Genomic DNA, 20,112 nt, shown 5'->3' on the forward strand with positions numbered 1-20,112 from the left:
ATAAAAGATTATCATATGAAATAAGGTGCTGTTGTGAAGTCTAGAAGTTGCAGACAATATTTTGGTATACAGAACTCCCTTACCATTAGGGTGATACAAAAAGATGAGCTGGTCAGTTTTAAGTACTCAGAAGCAGAAAGTGAAGGACTGTTTAAGAGATGGGATAGAAAGGATTCCTTTACTGGGAAATGCTAGAAGTCAACAGTGAGCTTTTTTTCAATGCCGATGGTGAACGTTCCTAAAACCCGCCGGACTTTCTGCAAGAAGTGTGGCAAGCACCAGACCCACAAAGTGACACAGTACAAGAAGGGCAAAGATTCTCTTTATGCCCAGGGAAAGCGGTGTTATGACAGGAAGCAGAGTGGCTATGGTGGGCAGACTAAGCCGATTTTCTGGAAAAAGGCTAAAACTACAAAGAAGATTGTGCTGAGGCTTGAATGTGTCGAGCCCAATTGCAGATCTAAGAGAATGCTGGCTATTAAGAGATGCAAGCATTTTGAACTGGAAGGAGATAAGAAGAGAAAGGGCCAAGTGATCCAGTTCTAAGCTTCATATTTTGTTAATATTATGAAGACAATAAAATCTTGAGGTTATGTCACTTCAAAAAAAAAAAAAAAAAAAGTAAAAAAAAAGGAAAAAAACTATTTGGATACTGCCTCATGACACTAATTTAAAAATCCCATGAATACTGCATGAAAGGAGGAGGCTTGGAAACACCAAACTAAACTTCTTAAACACATTAGAAACACTGAAAACCAAATTTAAGAATTTTTTTTAGCTTATTCAAATTGAGTAACAGGAGAAGCTTTTCTCATGCCTCGTTTTATTCCAAGTCAACCATACCATCATCAAAATTCTCTCCTGAATGTATGTTATGATTGCATTGCCATTTTCCCCCTTTTCAGTATAGACAGCCATTCGAAAGCAAACCCAAATATTAAAAATAGTATTTGAGAAAGCAGTCACAGAAAAGTCAGAATGAAATTTTATTTCACATTGGTAGAAACCATGAAAAAGATTTACATTTTCCCACATTAGAGCACAACATTTCAATGGAATATTTCTTGCCATAAATTAGATCTTGCTGATTTGTATAATTGAAACAACAATTTATATTCTTCAAGGTAAAGCAAAATGACTTAGTAAATGATTGTTTAAAAATTTTAAATCCAGACATAAACATATGGCTTCATTATTAACATTCTGTACAGTCATTACTAAATTATTTCCATTATCAATTAGCACCCATTTATAAAGATGCATTCCTAACATTGTTTTAGTCAGTTGGAATACAGCAGAAAAATTAACAACAGTTCAGAAATATCAAGTATACATTTTTGCTACATATTAAACTGTGGTAACTACACCCTATGTATTGAGTTGCGATTAATCTTTATCACCCATAAATTTGTTTTCCAATAATTTTTACCAATAATCTGAAAAATTCAACTACTTAAAGTCAAATAATTGCTACTTTTATGTTTGCACAAAAACTAAATTAAAAAAAAAAAACCATCTGACTAAAGTGAAGTTTTCAAAAAAGTTCACTGGCAGATAAAAATAAAGCAAAATTTTCTAATGGACTGTTCATTTTCTACAGTAGTTGGTTTCAAACATATGTACAAAACAAGTACACTAAAACTACGCTCGAGGAGAATCATCTTAGAGCAAATCATCTTAGAAATTAGTTTTTAAGATCTGTCTTAAATATTCCAGAACATACTAGAATATGACCTACATATTCTTTCAGTAAATTACAGAAAAATACAACCACAGAATTATTCCCATTATCTAGACTGAAGATTCTAATAACTATATAGGTCTAACTTTGGACTAAGGTACAGTTTAAGAAATAAGTACTGTAGGAAGTTTAAAGGTTTCTTTATACAAGTGTAAATACATTTTAAATACCATCAAACCTGTGATTCAGAATGTCAAACTACAGCATGTATTGGCAGCAGATGTCTATGGCAAGGAGGCAATATTTGGTCTGTTATGAAGGATAAAAAAGAAAGAACAGATTTCTAGAGATGAAAAAAAATACTAAATAGAAATGATATCAGGGAAAATAAAGCCAGATCCCCAAAATAAAAGGGCCATTAACTGAACAGAGGAATATTACTCTTTATTGACCTTAGAAACATTATCCCTATTATCAGGAATAATGTAGTAACACCTCATTCTCATTATGTATTACAATCATTAAGTATATAATGAATACGTATATAAAAATACGGATAATGCATGGTGACTAAGTAATTTTGGAATAAGTCCATAGACTAAGTCACAGCATGCATAAATCATTTATATCTTAACTTCTCATTTATACCTAAACAAATTTTCATTAAGCATACTAATAATTGTCAAATGATGTAATAAAAAATCTGGTTACAGTATTTTATTATTTTGCTGAATTACATTTGGGAAAAAGAAGCTTAAGTGCTTCACCTATTTTAATACTAGTATATTCTGAATCATATTATACAAATACATGTATAGAAACCTAAAAGAAGACCATCTTTCCCACAAGGAGATAGTATCATGTAGTCTGTGTCATTGGTGTGTATTTGCAAAACATCTTAACACTGCAAACATTAGAAGTTTCAAGACTGGGCACGGGAAAAGGTTTATACACTACTACAATGATGCTGGTGTGCACTTCTACAGAAGGCCTCTTAGTGACATCAATCAACTGGAGGTAGAAGTTTATCAATGAACTGCTTGATATCCATCATTTCCTGTTTGGAATAAAGTGATTTAATAAGCAGTTACAAAATCAGAAATTAAATCCCCACTAAAATACCACCAACTAAATTTGTGGTGTGCCTAAGTAAGGTGAAACCATATTTTTACTACTTCAATTAAATGAAAAATTGTAACAGAGAAATGAGGCTTCAATAGAAATTTCAGAACATCTCCTGCGACTAGGATTATTATTGTACATTCAAATGATAGCTCCCAACTATTATGAAGTCCCATGATAATGGTCTGCACTTTGCTATACCTGAACAAAACAAAACACAGGGGTTGGGTGGAGAGAAGGGGGCTTAGAAGTAACAAAACCTATCCAGAGAAATATCAGTAAGGATACAATTACGGTCAACTAAGCATGGGTAGAAAAACCTAGCTTTTAACTTTCCCTCATTAGAATGAAATGCTAAATCCGTAGCAGAAAATATTTTGTGCCTTTCACAAGGATTTACATTCAACCAACCATTTAAGACACCATGTACCTATGATAGGCCTGGAAAGATGAAAAAGAATATATCAAGTATTTATTACAAAAGAAACGTTTCTATAAGACTCCTGCCATGTGGTTCGGTTTTCTCACTCCCCTCAAATAATTTCCTACTATAATCTCTAGTATTTCAAGGTTTAACCCCACAGACCCACAAATTAGCCATGCAAAGAGCCTTCACCCTTATAATTTAGTCACTCAGAAAATAAAGCCACAGCACAGAAGTGCTCTATTTTACAATGTTCTAAAGTCCTGGAAGTTTCCTGGTGACAATACCTCCTACCATTTTACCTCTTCTCACTTTCTGCTCATCATTCAGTCCAATGTTCTCCAATGTGATTGCACAAAGAATCCTCAGCTTTTATTTTACCTTTTTTTTTTCTTTTTATGTAAGCTCTGTGCCCAACTTGGGGCTTGATCACACAACCCTGAGATCAAAAGTTACATGCTTGGGGTGTGCAAACAGTGTGCGACCCTTGATCTCAGGTTTGTAAGTTCCAGCCCCACACTGAGTGTAGAGATTAGGTAAACAGCATCTTTTTTTTTATTTTTTAAAGATTTTATTTATTGTCAGAGAGAGAGAGAGAGAGCACAAGCAGGGGGAGCAGCAAGCAGAGGGAGAAGCAAGCTCCCTGCTAAAAAGCCCGATGTGGGACTCAATCCCAGGACCCTGGGATCATGACCTGAGCCGAAGGTAGCTGCTTAACCCAATGAGCCACCGAGGCGTCCCTGGAACTTTTATTTTAAAAACACATCCACATAAACACAAATACCTGAGTTTACCTGCTAACCCCCAATGTGCTGAATCAGAATTGCGGAGTTTGGAGTTCTGGTGTCTGAATGTTTATTAAGCTCCAGGGTATTTGTGATATAAAGCCTACTTTGGAAACCAATGCTCTAGACCCTCAGTCCCTCCTGGATACTCAGAGTGCCAGCCTACCTGTTTTCTGGATTCAACACTTGCTGATGGTTTCAACTATGTTTCAGTAACAGGCTAGAATCCCAGCCCCCTTATCTTTCTGGATAAATCATATTACTAACACTTTTTTCTGTCCGTAAAACAAATGATTCAGCCAGGCTAAGTGGTTACAAAACAGTTTTGTTAGGGACTACCTCAATGCTTGGCAATTAATTTTTATTTTAGGCCTTTTCAAGCCTCCAAACCGATGCAGGCCTCCTTCATTCTTATCAAGTGACCGTTATCTCCTACTTTACTGAAAAGACAAAGAGGATCTAATGTGAACTCTCAACTAGTACTACCTCAGCAATCCTTGTTCATATTCATCCACACACTCTTCTAGATTCTTAAGTGTTGTTCTCCTCTTTGAAGGCAAGCACTACCCATTTTAGGGCTTATTTACATTATTAGATCTCCCTAAGATTCCCCCATTAGATTATTATCTTCTCTTCATCGCATTTTCTTCCTCCCTCCCCCGCCAAGGGAGTCTTTTTCTCCCATCCACTAAAGAGAGTTTTTTTTACTTTTTTCCCCCTTCACAAAAACCTAATTTTTAATAAAGGTTGATACATGTTGCCTCTACTTTTCCCATTTCTCTATCCACTTTACATAATCCACTGCAGGCTCCATCTCCCCAAACATCCAAGGTCACAGATGGCTTACTATTGGGTAGTTTCTTCCTGGCCTATTTTTCCTCAATCATTCTCTGAATCATGGTACACTGTTCCCTCCCACTCTAAAACTCTTTTTCTTTTTTTTTTTTTAAGATTTTATTTATTTGACATAGAGTGAGAGAGAGCGAGGGAGAGCACGAGTGGAGGGTAGGCAGGAGAGGGAGAAGCAGGCTCCCCACAGAGCAGGGAGCCCAAGTGGGACTCAATCCCAGGACCCTGGGATCATGACCTGAGCCAAAGGCAGATGCTTAACTGACTGAGCCACCCAGGTACCCCTTTTCTTTTTTTTCTTAAATAACCTAACCAATTTTTAAAGAAGTTTGTGTATGTATATATGTAATCTCTACACCCAACATGGGGCTCAACCTCACAATCCCAAGATCAAGAGTTGCACGCTCTTCCGACTGAGCCAGTCAGGTGCTGTACTGAAATTCTCTCCTCCTGTACTCTCGTTCCACATTTAACTCCTTCTAATCCCCTCCCAAGTTCTATCCCTCGGCTTTTTTCTCATGATATTCTCCCATGGTAATTCTTCAGTGATTAATAATATTGGCAATTATTCTAAATCTCTATTACAGGCTTGAGCCTCAGACAAATATTTCCAACATCCCATTTTGTTATCATGGGGGGTACATCAATCTCAGTATGTTCACTAAACTCAGTACTATCTCCTTCCTATTACCCTAAAACTGTTCCTTGTACCTACTTTATGAATGGCATCCTGCTCTAGGACAGCCAGCTTTTCATAAGACTATGGCCCAACTGGACAGCTTGCTTTCCCTTTTCCTTTCTCTGCACACTTGCTATCAAAATCCTACCCATTCTTCTAAATCTAGCTTTTTCTTCATGATCTCAGTACTTCTCAAGATAAAATTAATCTCACTCTTCTCAGTGTTTTAGGGAACTTTAAAAACTTCTAATATAACACTTATCACATTCTGTTTTCTACACAATTATTTGGATATATACCCTCCCCTATTAAATTTTAAATTTTATTAATTTAGCTTAAATTTTAATAAAAAGGACTGTTTTTTATTTGTCTTTGAGTTATGTACAAAGCTTGCATGTAATAGGAAAATAGTGAATGTTTGTTGAATTAAATTGAATAAATGCTGATCTAAATCCTGCCAACCTATGATTCTATGGGAATTCATTAACTCCTTTAAATCCCCAAGCAATCAAATGTTACTTATGTTAAAAATATCACATGAAAAAAGTTGCAAATATGTGTCTGTAATCACTGCTTCCAATTACCTGTTGACATGAACTGTGCTTCATGCCTTCATAGGTTTTGAAGGTTACATTGGCTGGATTTACTAATGTTTTTAGCTTTTCGGCAGTAAGAGAAGCAAACATTAGGGGAACTAAAGGATCGCAATCTCCATGGCACTGAAGAATAGAAATATCTCTATTAATGCCACTGATAGGCCCCTGCAAAAAATAAAAGAAAACTAATATTATTTATTCAAATGTATAGAGTATTATATGCCAGGCATTTACAACTATAGACAGATATGCACATACAGTATGTTACTTACATCATAGATTCTATTCGGCCACGGAACTAAAATTCCTTCTATCCCTATACTCCCCACAACTCTTTAGTTAAACTTTTATAGGACATATGATTACCCTATCTTGCTTTTTTTTTTTTTTTTAAGATTTTATTTATTTATTTAGAGAGCATGCAAGCAGGGAGAGGGGCAGAGGGAGAGGGAGAGAAAGAATCTCAAGTAAACTCCCAGCTGAGCACAGAGCCTGACATGGGGCTTGATCTCATGACCCTGAGATCATGACCTGAGCTGGAATCAAGAGTCAGACGCTTAACCAAATGAGCCACCCAGGTGCCCCTACCCTGTCTCGTATTACTGTTTTCCCAATGAAGTGGTTCCTTGAAGAAGACTCTTTCTTAATTATTCTTTATATGTTCACAGTGTCTTGAGATGAGAGGTATGTTTTAACTGAATCATGTTCTTCTCAGTTCTTATTTAATTGATTTAAATAAGATGGTTAATAGGGGCGCCTGGGGGGCTCAGTTGTTAAGCGTCTGCCTTCGGCTCAGGTCATGATCTCAGGGTCCTGGGATTGAGCCCCGCGCGTCAGGTTCCCTGCTCAGTGGGAAGCCTGCTTCTCCCTCTCCCACTCCCCCTGCTTGTGTTCCCTCTCTTGCTGTGTCTCTCTCTGTCAAATAAATAAATAAAAAATCTTTAAAAAAAAAAAGATGGTTAATAAACAGCACTTAGTATGTATAAGACACCAAAGAATTACTATATAGTGATGAGGAAAAAAATCCTAGATTTTTTTTTTTTTTAATTTTATTTGTTTATTCATGAGAGACAGAGAGAGAGGCAGAGGGAGAAGCAGGCTCCAAAGGAGCAGGGAGCCTGATGCGGGGCTCGATCCCAGGACGCTGGGATCATGACCTGAGCCGAAGGCAGACACTTAACCATCTGACCCACCCAGGAGCCCAAAATCCTAGATTTAAAAGTGAATTTGAAAATAAATATCCACTTCTCCCATGTTTATTATATATTGCTTTACACTACTGAGTACTTAGAAATTCTATTCTATGGTAAAATTCTGCTATCAAGCAGTAAAAATATTGAACTTTTGAAAATATTATGTGTAAAACACTGTCCTAATTTATATATACATTTTAAAATATATCAAACACTTCAACTCTAAGATTTATGACAAGAGGACTTATTTCTTACTCCAGTCTCTGCAATCCACAATAAAGACAATATAGTATTCAGATAAAGCCTACTAGTACATCACAAAAGTCCAGGAAAATTATTTTTTAAAAAGGATGACTGATGTAAACTATGGGCTTTGGGTGATGACCTGACACATTCTAACAAATGTACCACAGGGTTGCAGGGTGTCCATAGCCTGTGCACCAATAGGAACTTACTGTGCTTTCTGCTCAACTTTGCTATGAACTTAAACTTCTCTAAAAATATATAGTTGATTAATTAAAAAAAAAAAAACTGAACCTCTCCCCAACATTATCAGTAATGTTACAGGTATCATTCAGGCTACCTGTGGAAATGAAGCCTGGAGTGGAAGCCAGCAACTGAGTGCAGTGACACCGGCCAGTTTCTGCTGTGTGGTGAGAGCAGTGTATAAAGATAAAGCTCCTCCCTGGAAAGACAAGCAGAGAAAAGTCAGTGGAACACATCCTCTGCTAGCAGCAACTTAAGAGATTTCTTGTTATTAATGATGTCCGTTAAAGAAAAAAATCCACCTGTGTGGTTGATGTCAAATCAAATCAGGCAAGCTAGCAGAAATACATACATACTCCACCCCACCATGTCCTAAAGGACATGATTCTCTACACTGAAGACCACTGTGAGAACATAGCAACCACCCAATCAGTTAAGAAACAGTTAATTGTATATTTAAATGCACTTACAACTGCCTTAGGAACATTCTAAGCTTATACTTATTTGCTCCTCTGAAAAGTCTTAGGTATAAAATCAAACCTAGTCTTTAAGCTGGTAATCTTTTCTACAACAAAGAGTCAAGATAATAAGGACTCTGTAGCAGACACCTTCAGAGTATCTGTCTACCCAGCTTACAATACCCGGCGCTCTGGGAAGAGCATTCCCATTAGTTATCTGGATGCCACGTCACTCTGACCATGCCTGTGGGTCACTGGGCCCCATGAGAACATGAGATTCTTTCTCATCCAAGATAGTCATGTTCCTTTTCTCAAGATTTTGAAATTGGGATTCAGTGACTGTCAGTCTGTCTCTTTGGATGGCTGGAACGGTAACCTGTAAATTCAAGAACTGGAAAAGCTACAGGCTGCAAAGGTGGAGAGCGCCAACTGTAGATGAAGAGGCAAATGAAGCAGATGAGCAGAAAAAACAGGAGATGGAGAGAAAGCCGTGAGGGCTTTCCAAATCTTAGCTATTTCCTGAGGCTCTGATTCATTCTCATCCTTGGTTTTCCTGATGTGATCCCACAGACTCATAACCTGCTCTTTCTTGCTTAAGGTAAGAGGAATTCCTTTCTGTAAATTGTAATCAACGAATCTCAACTATACAGTCTCCTATGTTAGCTTTTGTATTCGAATCAAGTATTCATTTCTGTACCTACATTTACATCACGATGTGCATTACAATAGACATTATCTTGACTTCAACAAATACCAAACCAGTAACATCTTTTTACTATATTGTATTGACAACCTATCTTCCTACTGAATTCTAACTTCTAAAGAATTCCATAATTCTGACATTGTCCTAATTCAGGTAGTCTGAACACTAAGTTGTTGATTTAGAAGCTTTACAGATTAGAAGCTAGAGCAATTTGGGATGGGTGAAAAGGTGAACATGTGATAAGCTGAAAGAAAGATATAAGGTCAATACGAGGTAACTACGTCTGCAGAAAAAGTATAGAAGGTAGGAGAAAAAGTACAGACAGAAGAAGAAAGATGCCAAAAATAAACATCACATATTTAAATCTACAATCTCTTTCATAAGACAGAAAGAGTAAAGATGATAGAGTGACATCAGCATGATGGGACACAGGTCATTCCTAACTTTGCTCCCTCTTAAAAGAACTAACATCTAATCATGGACAGGACACCACTGAGAGAATCTTAGCACATGGCGGGGAGAGGGTGAGGCTGAGGCACCCCCTGCACCACAGAGACCAAGAGAGACCACACTGAAAGGTAAGAGAAATGGCTACACGCTGACTGCACAGCCCCTCTCCCAAGCCAGTGCAGCGCCACCTGGAGAGTATCCCCAGAGTGTCTGGTTCCTGTTGTGGGAGAAGAGAACCCAGGGGGAACAACCAGCAACCTCCAGCATTGTGGGACACTTTGTGGATTTTGCCCCAAGGGGGGAGTTTGTGGGGCTCAACCACTGGGAATCTGTGACAAAAAGAGGGAAGAAATTCTCTTGTTTTCTACTTTACTGTTCCTATTAGTAGTCTCCTCCTAGGACAGGGGAATTATACTTGTGTTTATCAAATTAGAATTTTGTTTAAAGGGGTACACAGCATCAACTTAGATACCTAAACTACATGTGTCCTAATTATTTTAAGAAAATATATTCCAAGTTCTAATCAATTTACTTATTAATAAATTGACTTTCAAAACATAATCTAGAAGTTGAAGGCAATTGCTGGAGAGAAAACTAGAAAAGCAAAAGAGTATATTATCATAATTAACTACATCTAGTCCATTCAAACTTAATTCAGCATTAAAGGTAACAGTATATATATATTAAAAAAAAACAGTATATCAGATTCTGTAACATGTACTGAAAAAAAGACTCCTCCATAGAAAACAACAGAACCCACAGACTCCTAGATAAATATACCAATGACATATCACCCAAACTTCATCTTACCTGAGAAAATCCTCCCAAAACAATTCTGTTAGAAGGAATGCCATTCTTCACCTCTTGCTCTATCAAAGCTTTTACTAAAAACAACATAAAATTAAATCACTAATATTTTCAAAGTTAAGCCTAAAGATACCATTTTAAATAGGATAAAATTAATTATAGAAAAGCACGAAGTGGGTGCCTGGGTGGCTCAGTTGGTTAAGCGACTGCCTTCGGCTCAGGTCATGATCCTGGAGTTCCAGGATCGAGTCCCGCATCGAGCTCCCTGCTCAGCAGGGAGTCTGCTTCTCCCTCTGACCCTCCCCCCTCTCATGTGCTCTCTCTCTCTCATTCTCTTTCTCTCTCTCAAATAAATAAATAAAATCTTTAAAAAAAAAAGAAAAGCACGAAGTATATTAAAGGTCGAAACAAGTGAAAAACTTGAAGCACTCTACTAAAATACAAACCTAGAATGTATTTTCATTATAAAACTCATTTTGCAGGTGTTGCTTAAACTGTTCAATTATTTCTTACATAATTTATAAACAGTTCTTTCTCTTATCAATCAACGGATATTCTTTTATCTATGGTCAATTCTGCTCATATACATTTATATTTCTCTCCAATGAATCACAGGATTTGTACCTAAAAGTTACCATTTTAAAATATAAATAAAGTATATTATACAGTTTGTGGTTTATAGTGTTTAAAAAGTTCATTCTATTATTTTTAAAAACTGTAGTACTAATTTTTCCTATAGCCAGTAAATGATGCAGGGAAAAAAATCAAATGAGTTCTTTTGTTTCTGCAAAATACTTTGACACAGATCATTAACTATAAAACTTGATGACTCCTAGAATTTCCTTTTTCTTTATAATCTGTCCAGTGTTTTTTTTAGTAACTACACAAACTGTGTCCTTTCGTTTTTACATATGTGCAAGTTTCATTTTTTTTTTAAAGATTTTTTATTTATTGAGCGAGAGAGTACAACTGAGAGCACGAGCAGGGGTGATGGTCAGAGGGAGAGGGAGAAGCAGACTCCCCGCTGAGCAGGGAGTCCGACACATGGCTCCATCCCAGGACCCCAGGATCATGATCTGAGCCAAAGGCAGATGCTTAACCAACTGAGCCACCTAGATGCCCCAAGAGTTTCATTTTTCAAGATTAAAATTTCCAAGTTCATATTTCTTCCTTATCAAAAAATAAAAATCTGTTTTTTCTAAAACACTGCAAAAAACAAATGCCCAAATGAAAAATTATTTTCTTTTTATATAAAGTTTAGTACTGAGTTAGAATGAGTATGAAAAGTAATGCCCTGACTATGGCATGGAAGAATGGGCTAGAGAACAGCAAAGAGGGCTTAAGAAATAAAAGAAATGCTGAGAAATGTGAGGGATTTATTTAGGGGAGACGGCACAGCCTCAGTCAGATGGAGACTGTGCAAGTGGCAGGACTGAGCCTGGGTGGCTCAGTAGGTTAGGCAGCAACTCTTGATTTCAGCTCAGGTCATGGTCTCAGGGTTGTGAGATCAAGCCCAGTGTTAGGCTCTGTGCTCAGCACAGAGTCTGCTTGTCCCTCTCCCTCTGCTTCACTTGCCACCTGGCAAGCTATTGGGACTACTTCCCCTGAGTTTCACAAAGCTTTACCCCTCAAGGTTACACCAAGCGCTGAGATAATGTTGACAAACTACAAAGACGTCAGAAGTGGAGCAGTGCGTTCCCATTTCAATCACCTTTTGCATACGGGCAAGGGCACCACTGTGCTCCCTGGACCTAACCTGAGCACTCTCTTTGTTCAGGAGCTTACTCCTGTAGGCCTCAAACAGAGGCTCCATTCTTTCCTAGCTCTGAGTCTGAGCCTCACTTTCTCCAATAATACATCACCTTGGAAAGGAAAGAAATGGCTCGTATGTCACAGGCCAACTCTATCACTAGGATGGAACTTTTCACTCTGGAACTCACCAGGCTTACCAGTCTTCTCCACAAGGCCCTGCCCCTCCCTATCTCACAACTCACTCCCAAACCCAATACCTATTTTTGTCATTTATTACTGTTTGAAAAAATCCTAGCTCTAGGATTCTCAATTTGACCTACTTATTGATGATTCTAAAAAAGCCAGTGTTCTTGGTTTGACAGTCTCAAATCTCCACTGCATTTTGAGTGTATCTTCCCTGTTTTAAAGTTTTTAAGAGTTCTTTTTTTTTTTTTTTTTTTTAAAGATTTTATTTATTTATTTGACAGAGAAAGACACAGCGAGAGAGGGAACACAAGCAGGGGGAGTGGGAGAGGGAGAAGCAGACTCCCTGCTGAGCAGGGAGCCCGATGCGGGACTCGATCCAGGGACTCCAGGATCATGACCTGAGCCGAAGGCAGTCGCTCAACCAACTGAGCCACCCAGGCGCCCCTTAAGAGTTCTTTAAAAACATTTTTAAAAAGGATCCTACTGGTTTTTAAGCTATTTTGGAAATTTTCAAACAAATCTAAAAATAGAAAGAGTGTGCAGTAACTCCCAGGTACGTATCACCTCACTTCTGCAACTATCAATTAATTCACAGCCAGGCTTGTGTCATCAATACCTGCTGCGCCACCACCCAATTATTCTCAAGTCAATCCCAGTGATCCCATCTATTTGTAAATACTTCAGTACATACATAAAAGGGTGCGTCTATACATTTTCTAAAACTAGATTTCTCCCAATAAGCTAGTGTTCTTTATGCTTGCACCCTAAAAATAAACGGAATTATCATGTCCATAAGGAACATGGAATACCAACCAGAGAACACACTTTGGAGATTCTGTAAAGTAGAGCTAAGACTTATGTCATAGAAGTGTTAAATGAGATGATTTATAAGAATTACCTGGCTTCTTTAATAGCTAAGTGTTCAATCAGTGGCATCTATTATTACCACACTAAAATTAACCGACATAAATTGTGTTATACATGATTGTATCACTATACCTATCCTTATTTCAAGTCTCCTAAATGAAGATAACTGGCCACAACTATTAAATTGCTATTTTCTCCATTAGTCTATGTAAATCAAAGCAAAATTATGTATCCAACAGAGATGAAGTTTGATAAAGGCCATTCTTCCCCATTCACCTCATCTTCATTTATAGTTAAGGGAGTCCATGGGGCCATCATGGCAAACAAGTTAGAGACTGATCAGAAAGGAAGGAAATAGCATCACCTCCTAAGTTCAGATAATTGTGTATTATTTCATCAACATCAACAAAACTATTGAACCTACTAAAATAAGAATGCTTTTGTCTTTGTAAAATGTTTCTGTACTTACCATTTTCTGCTGCCTGTTTAATTCCAGGTTCATCCTCCTGTGAATCTGGTGAAAGCCCAGTAATATCAAACCTGGAAAATAAGGCAAAATCTTAAAAGAGCTATTTGATTCTAAAAATATGTACTTATGGTATGTTTCACTAAATTCAGGATAAAAAGGGCTAACCATGAACATGAAACTCAAAATAAAATGTCTACAAGAGGCCAAAAAATTAACTTAAATTCTGTTATGATTCTGACATTCTACATGTTCCTTTCACCAACTAGATACAGATTCTGATGTTAAAAAATCACAATGCCACATAATTTTAGGGTAAGAACATCTAAGAAAATACCTAGTCCAATCTTACAGCCAAGCAGGAATCTCATCGCACACTCCTCTAAAAAGTTTGCAATAAATTCCAGCCATTCCTTTCCCTTCTATTGCATCATAAGTCAATCCAATGGAACAGAACTACTTTACCATGTCATTCTCGCATGCAGTACCTTCATACGTATTGAGCAGAGGAATTATACTGAGCTCTATCCACATCCTGCAAAACATTTTCATCACACATAGTAGATACCTCCAACTAGAGACCCAAGGGAAGCTTTCCTCTGGCCCTTTCCATTTCTGTATCAAGTTACATCCTTTCATTACGGTCTCTAGCCACATTAGCTAAAAATTTTGGTTCTGGATGAGAATTTTGCCAGAGAAGGAAGATGAAAGAACCAATGAGCAAAGTAGGCAGGAACTTGTGAAAGCTTCTAAGGAATCCAGAAGAGAGAAAAAGGAAGTGAAGGGGTGGATAAGAAACGGGTAGGAACAAGAAGAGAGGACAAGATGACAATAGACTGGAAGTAGCTTAGAGGAACAAAGAACTGACTCTACTTCCTGACTATAAAACACACAAGGGTGAAAATGCAAGCCAGTGCAGCCACTCTGGAAAACATTACGGAGGTTCCTCAAAAAGTTGAAAATAGAACTACCCTATGACCCAGCAATTGCACTACCGGGTATTTACCCCAAAGATACAAATGTAGTGATCTGAAGGGGCACCGGCACCCCAATGTTTATAGCAGCAATGTCCACAACAGCCAAACTATGGGAAGAGCTCAGATGTCCAGAAAAGATGTGGTGTACACACACACACACATATACATACAATGGATTATTATGCAGCCATCAAAAAAATGAAATCTTGCCATTTGCAATGACATGGATGGAACTAGATGGTATTATGCTAAGTGAAATAAGTCAATCAGAGAAAGACAATTATCGTATGATCTCACTGATATGCGGAATTTAAGAAACAAGGCAGAGGATCATAGGGGAAGAGAGGAAAAAAATTAAACAAGACGAAACCAGAGAGGGAGACAAACCATAAGAGACTCTTAATCTTAGGAAACAAACTGAGGGTTCCTGGAGGGGAGGCGGGTGGGGGAATGGGGTGGCTGGGTGATGGACATTGGGGAGGATATGTGTTGTGGTGAGCACTAGGTATTGTGTAAGACTGATGAATCACAGACCTGTACCCCTGAAACAAATAATACATTATATGTTAATTAAAAAATAAAAAAATTTTAAAAATTTTAAAAATCAATAAAATGACACTAAGCATCACTGAACTAGATTTTTTTTCTTAAAAGATTTTATTTATTTATTTGAGAGAGAGAATGAGAGAGAGCACATGAGAGGGGGGAGGGTCAGAGGGAGAAGCAGACTCCCCGCCGAGCAGGGAGCCCGATGCGGGACTCGATCCAGGGACTCCAGGATCATGACCCGAGCCAAAGGCAGTCGCTTAACCAACTGAGCCACCCAAGTGCCCCTGAACTAGATTTTGATGAGAAAGAATGGCTTTTACCAATCTGCTGCTTTTATTGTCCTGCTTCCATGGTAGAAACTGAAACAAGACCCCTGAGAGATTTAAAAAAATAAATTAATTAAAAAAGAAATACAAGGGAATGTGAAAATATCTTGAGAGGGTGGAAGAGGAAGTGGCTTCCTTAAAAACCTGTCAACTCTCCAGGAAGGCAAGATATTGGAAGGGTGAAAGGCTGTTGCTTAATTAGTGTATGCCACATCGGGTCATTTAAATGTTGGTCACTGAAACCGGCAAAGGTTTATCAAGCAGTTAAGAGATATTTTCTACAGTATTTCTGTCTACCCATTTTCTCCTGTTTCTCTACCTGTTGGTGCAGCTCCTTAAGTTTACCCGAGTCTAAAATACAAAACTTTAAGATTAAGCTTAAAGGTTTAAGGTTAAATTTAATTATATAACTTTGCAGCCTAAAAATAGCTAATTAAAAATTGCCACATGGAAAAACACTTCCAGTTAAAAAAGAAAGAAAAGACAAAAACTAAGTATAAATAAGTTCTTACTGATACTTACCAAGAAGGCATAGCCATGTTCATATTCAATGTTACAGGCATAATTGGTCTACACGGGAAAGAAAAAAAAAAACAGCAAAATAAGAGTAATGTGACAAGGCATAAAACCTGATAAATTTCATCAATTAAGAATAGATAATTACTTGAGGCTTACACAAAACTGTATTCCACAATTTTAACATATGAACTGTGTCACTGCATCCACACCTGTGTCATTTTTTCTACGTATCCTCCAAATGTGTTCTGAAGATGGAACAGCAGCTGGAAAGGACTAAGCTTGGCAAATAAAAAACATTTTCCTTTCTCAACTCCCTTATTTAACACTTTCAAACCAGACATGACAAGGAAAACAAGTAACCAAGAGAGTTAGAAATGTATAAAATATGAGACTCTGGCTAAGGGTTTAGGAAATGAGCAATTTACTGCACAGATATAGTACATCAATTCCCATATGGTCAGATTACATTTTTGCTTATAGTCTAAGTTTTATCTATGTACTTGGTTATTTAAGAGACCTCTAAATAAATATGGGAAATATAAGTTTTGCCTAAGTGTCCACTACACCTAATTCAGGTCTGTGATGAAAAATCTGCTGGATAACCTGAACACAGCTAGGTACAAAAGAAAAGAAAAATAAATACACTAGAACTACATCTTACCACTAACCTCCTAACTCATAAAACAAGTCTACCTTAGAGGTCACAAAATCTTATCAAAATTTCTTTGAGAACATGAACTTCCCTAGAATGGGAAATAGCTTTAAATCAAATCAATCCTGGGGCCAATAACAATACAGCAGAAATTCTAATATAATCAAGAATTCTGTCTCATACGTGAATCAGAATAATAGAGAACACAGCCATTCTTGCCATAGTATTCAGCTGTAGCCTACAGAGGTCAGATTAAACTTTCTATTTCAGGATAAAAAGGGGAAAGAAGTTTTCTTACCTCATCAGATATTTTTCCTCTTTCCATTTCCTCTTTCACATTTATCAGCTCTACTGCTACTACCACTTCTGAGGATGAATTACTAACCTCCGAGCACGTATCTAATCCCATTTGTCTTTTCCACAGCTATTGTTTCTCAGCGACCTTTTGACCTAAAACCTTGCCAATCTCAGCAATTTTCTGAGTTTGCTCAAAACTTTATAGTTTCTGACATCCACAAACATTTTCAGAATTCAAAACCAAATCTATAAGACTTTAAAACCTGTGTTCTTTCCACAGCACACACATTGCCTTTAGCTGATAAAATTTAGAGTGTTTTCAACATAGTAAATAAAGATCTCTCACAAACCTGACAAGTAAATAAATCCCCTTCAGAGATACCTCATGGATATCCTTAGATCTCAGATGTTTGTATATCTAAAGGAATTTTTCTAGCTCTGAGTTCAATTGACCTCCAAGAAAGCATTATTTTAAATTTCCCAACAAAAAAGAAAAAAAATTCTATGTAGCCAAGTTACCAGTTTAGTTTTAAAGAATTTACTAATCTTTATTTTTAAACTGAATGATTTAAAAGGATAAAAACTAATTATATTCAAATGCTTTTCTAGGAAAATAAAGCTATCACAATTATTCCTCTCCAGATTCTGAATCACAAATGTAAAGAGTAAAATACTTACGCATGTGGGCAGATGTATTTGATATGTGAACTTCTGATACCTGCAAAGGCTTCTGCCCATCCATGCCTGGTAGAGAAATTATTTGAATGATGCCATTAGATACCATTTTAAATCCCAATAAGTTAGTAACAGAATGGTAACTTTAAAAAACTTGCAAGGATAAATGTTAACTCCTTATAAAATCTTAAAAGTGTGGACCATCAATGCTATTAAAACACCACTACCAATGCAGAAACAACCCAAAGGCTACTACTACTCAAGCTTCACCTACAAATAAAGATGATGTCTCCGGATTTCTGAAGAGCAGTGTGTTTTCTTTCATATATCTCCACAGGGCTTTACAATTTACAAAATATAGATATATTTATCTCTTTATAATCTTACAACAACATGCCTAACAAAGTAGGCAAGACAGATAATAGAATTCACATAATGTGAATTCTCATATAATGATAAAAGTTGCCTCAGGAGTAAATCAGTTATCTTAAACTCTATATGCTAATAAATATAAATAAACTACATGCTTACTGTACTACTAAAAATAACTTTATTTAATATTGTTTACTTGTGTGTATTATGTACATATACATGTTCAAAATGGAATACTAGAAAAACTGAAAATCATGATAATCCTTCAAGGTAGAAATAAGCAGTTCATCTTCTGATGTATTCCCTCCCAATTTTTTCATGTATATCACTTAAGAAACAGATATAGATTTTACAAAAATGGGACACTATACATACATAGTTTCCTGCTTGTTTACACTTGACATTAAAACCGATACTTTTCACATGTTATTTTTTTTTTATTTTTTTATTTTTGGGGGGGCGGGGGCAGAGGGAGAGGGAGAAAAAGAATCTTAGGCAGACTCCACGCCCAGCACAGAGCCAACACGGAGGTCGATCCCACGACCCTGAGATCATGACCTGGGCAGAAATCAAGAGTCAGCTGCTTAACCGACTGAGCCACCTAGGATCCCCTACATGTTACTTCTATTAAAGGATAAAGTAAAGGTAACTTAAAGGGTGCCTGGCTGGCTCAGTTGGTAGAGGATGTGACCTCTACTGGTCGTGAGTTCAAGCCCCATGTTGGGCATGGAGTCTATTTAAGTTTTAAAAATAATTAAATATTTAAAAAACCTTACAATTTAAAATTAATTAAAATTAAATAAATAACGTGGTACCTGGGTGGCTCAGTCAGTTAGCATCAGACTCTTGGTTCTGGCTCAGGTCATGATCTCATGGGCTGTGGGATCAAGCCCTGTGACGGGCTCCGTGCTCAGTGAGGAGTCTGCTTGAAGATTCTCTTCCCTCTGCCCCTTTCCCCACTCACACACGCACACGCACACTCTCTCTCTAAAATAAACAAATCTGAGAGACAAACAGGGTTTTAGGGGGGAGGGGGGAGGGAGGATTGGTTAGCCCGGTGATGGGTATTAAGGAGGGCATGTACTGCATAGAGCACTGGGTGTTATACGAAAACAATGGATCGTGGATCACCACATCAAAAACTAATGATGTACTGTATGGTGACTAACATAACATAATAAAATTAAAAATAAATAAATAAATAAAATAAATCTAAACAAATCTTTTTTAGTAATTAAATAAACATTAAATGATTTTCTATTATTTCTCTATTTTAATCCACCTTCCCCAAAATGTTAAAGACATATAGAAAAATTAATAACAGAGAAGTAATTTTAACACTTATATAACACTAGCTGTGAGCCAGGCACTATTCTAGAGTTGTATATGTGCTTTGCATGTGTACATGTGTGTTTATATGTGAGTTCATGTGTGTGTCTTTATGTGTGTATATAGATACATGAGATATATATATATGAGACTTCATTAGGAAAACTACAAAAATGTTGAAAGAAATTAAAGAAGACCTATATAAATGGACATCCCATGTTCACGGACCAAAAGACTTAATATTCTTCTTTTTAAACATTTATTTATTTATTTTAGAGAAAAAGAGTGTGCGCAAGTGGCGGGAAGGGCAGAGGGAGAGAATCTTCAAGCAGATTCCCTGCTGAGTGTGGAGCCCAACAAGGGGCTCATCTCACGACCCTGAGATCATGACCTGAGCAGAAATCAAAAGTTGGCTACTCAATCAACTGAGCCACCAGGCGCCCAAGACTTAATATTCTTAAGGTGGCAGTACTCCCAAACTGATATAGAGTCAATGCAATCTCTATGAGAATCACAGCTGCCTTTGCAGAAATTGACAAACCAAATCTAAAATTCAGCTGGACATATAAGAGACCCAGAAGAGGTCAAAACAATCTTAAAAGAGAGTAATGCTGGAGGACTCACACTTCCCAATTTCGAAAGTTACTACAAAGCAATAGTAATAAAGACAGAGTGGTACTGAAATAAGGAAAGACCTACAAATCAACAGATTTGAAAATACAAAAATAAACCCTCCATTTATGATTAACTTATCTCTGAAAAGGGTGCCTCCAAAAAAATCAATGGGGAAGGAATAATATTTTCAACAGAAGTAGCTGGGATATAACAGGATGAAGTTGGACTTCTACCTCACACCATACACAAAAATTAGCTCAAAATATAGCAAAGACTTAAATGTAAGAGATAAAACTA

At 37.0% G+C, this 20,112-nt stretch overlaps 2 protein-coding genes across 6 annotated transcripts in view; one reads left to right on the forward strand and one right to left on the reverse strand.

Annotated features, from left to right (window-relative positions):
• Window positions 1-225: 225 nt before the first annotated feature.
• LOC110579000 (60S ribosomal protein L36a-like) lies at window positions 226-546 on the forward strand. The gene has a single exon (XM_021688539.1). The coding sequence runs from the start codon at window positions 226-228 to the stop codon at window positions 544-546; it is 321 nt and encodes a 106-aa protein (XP_021544214.1).
• A 468-nt stretch (window positions 547-1,014) lies between these two features.
• Window positions 1,015-20,112, reverse strand: part of LYPLA1 (lysophospholipase 1) — a 30,462-nt gene continuing 11,364 nt past the window's right edge. Inside the window, exons 3-9 of one of the 5 annotated variants that reach the window (XM_021688158.2) lie at window positions 17,503-17,568; window positions 15,879-15,926; window positions 13,508-13,578; window positions 10,237-10,310; window positions 7,913-8,014; window positions 6,125-6,301; window positions 1,015-2,738 (exon numbers count right to left, since the gene is read on the reverse strand). In XM_021688158.2, coding sequence (XP_021543833.1) covers window positions 2,685-2,738; window positions 6,125-6,301; window positions 7,913-8,014; window positions 10,237-10,310; window positions 13,508-13,578; window positions 15,879-15,926; window positions 17,503-17,568 — 592 coding nt within the window. In that variant the 3' untranslated portion in view covers window positions 1,015-2,684. Of the gene's footprint in view, window positions 2,739-6,124; window positions 6,302-7,912; window positions 8,015-10,236; window positions 10,311-13,507; window positions 13,579-15,878; window positions 15,927-17,502; window positions 17,569-20,112 lie in introns of those variants that run through there. The other 4 variants (XM_044914207.1, XM_044914210.1, XM_044914208.1 and 1 more) reach the window with 4 other exon arrangements.

Source organism: Neomonachus schauinslandi, chromosome 4 (assembly GCF_002201575.2).
Source record: "Neomonachus schauinslandi chromosome 4, ASM220157v2, whole genome shotgun sequence".
Classification (NCBI taxonomy): Eukaryota; Metazoa; Chordata; class Mammalia; order Carnivora; family Phocidae; genus Neomonachus; species Neomonachus schauinslandi.

Coding starts and splice junctions, on each gene's coding strand:
- LOC110579000 (XM_021688539.1), top strand. CDS start 226: ATGGTGAACGTTCCTAAAACCCGCCGGACTTTCTGCAAGAAGTGTGGC.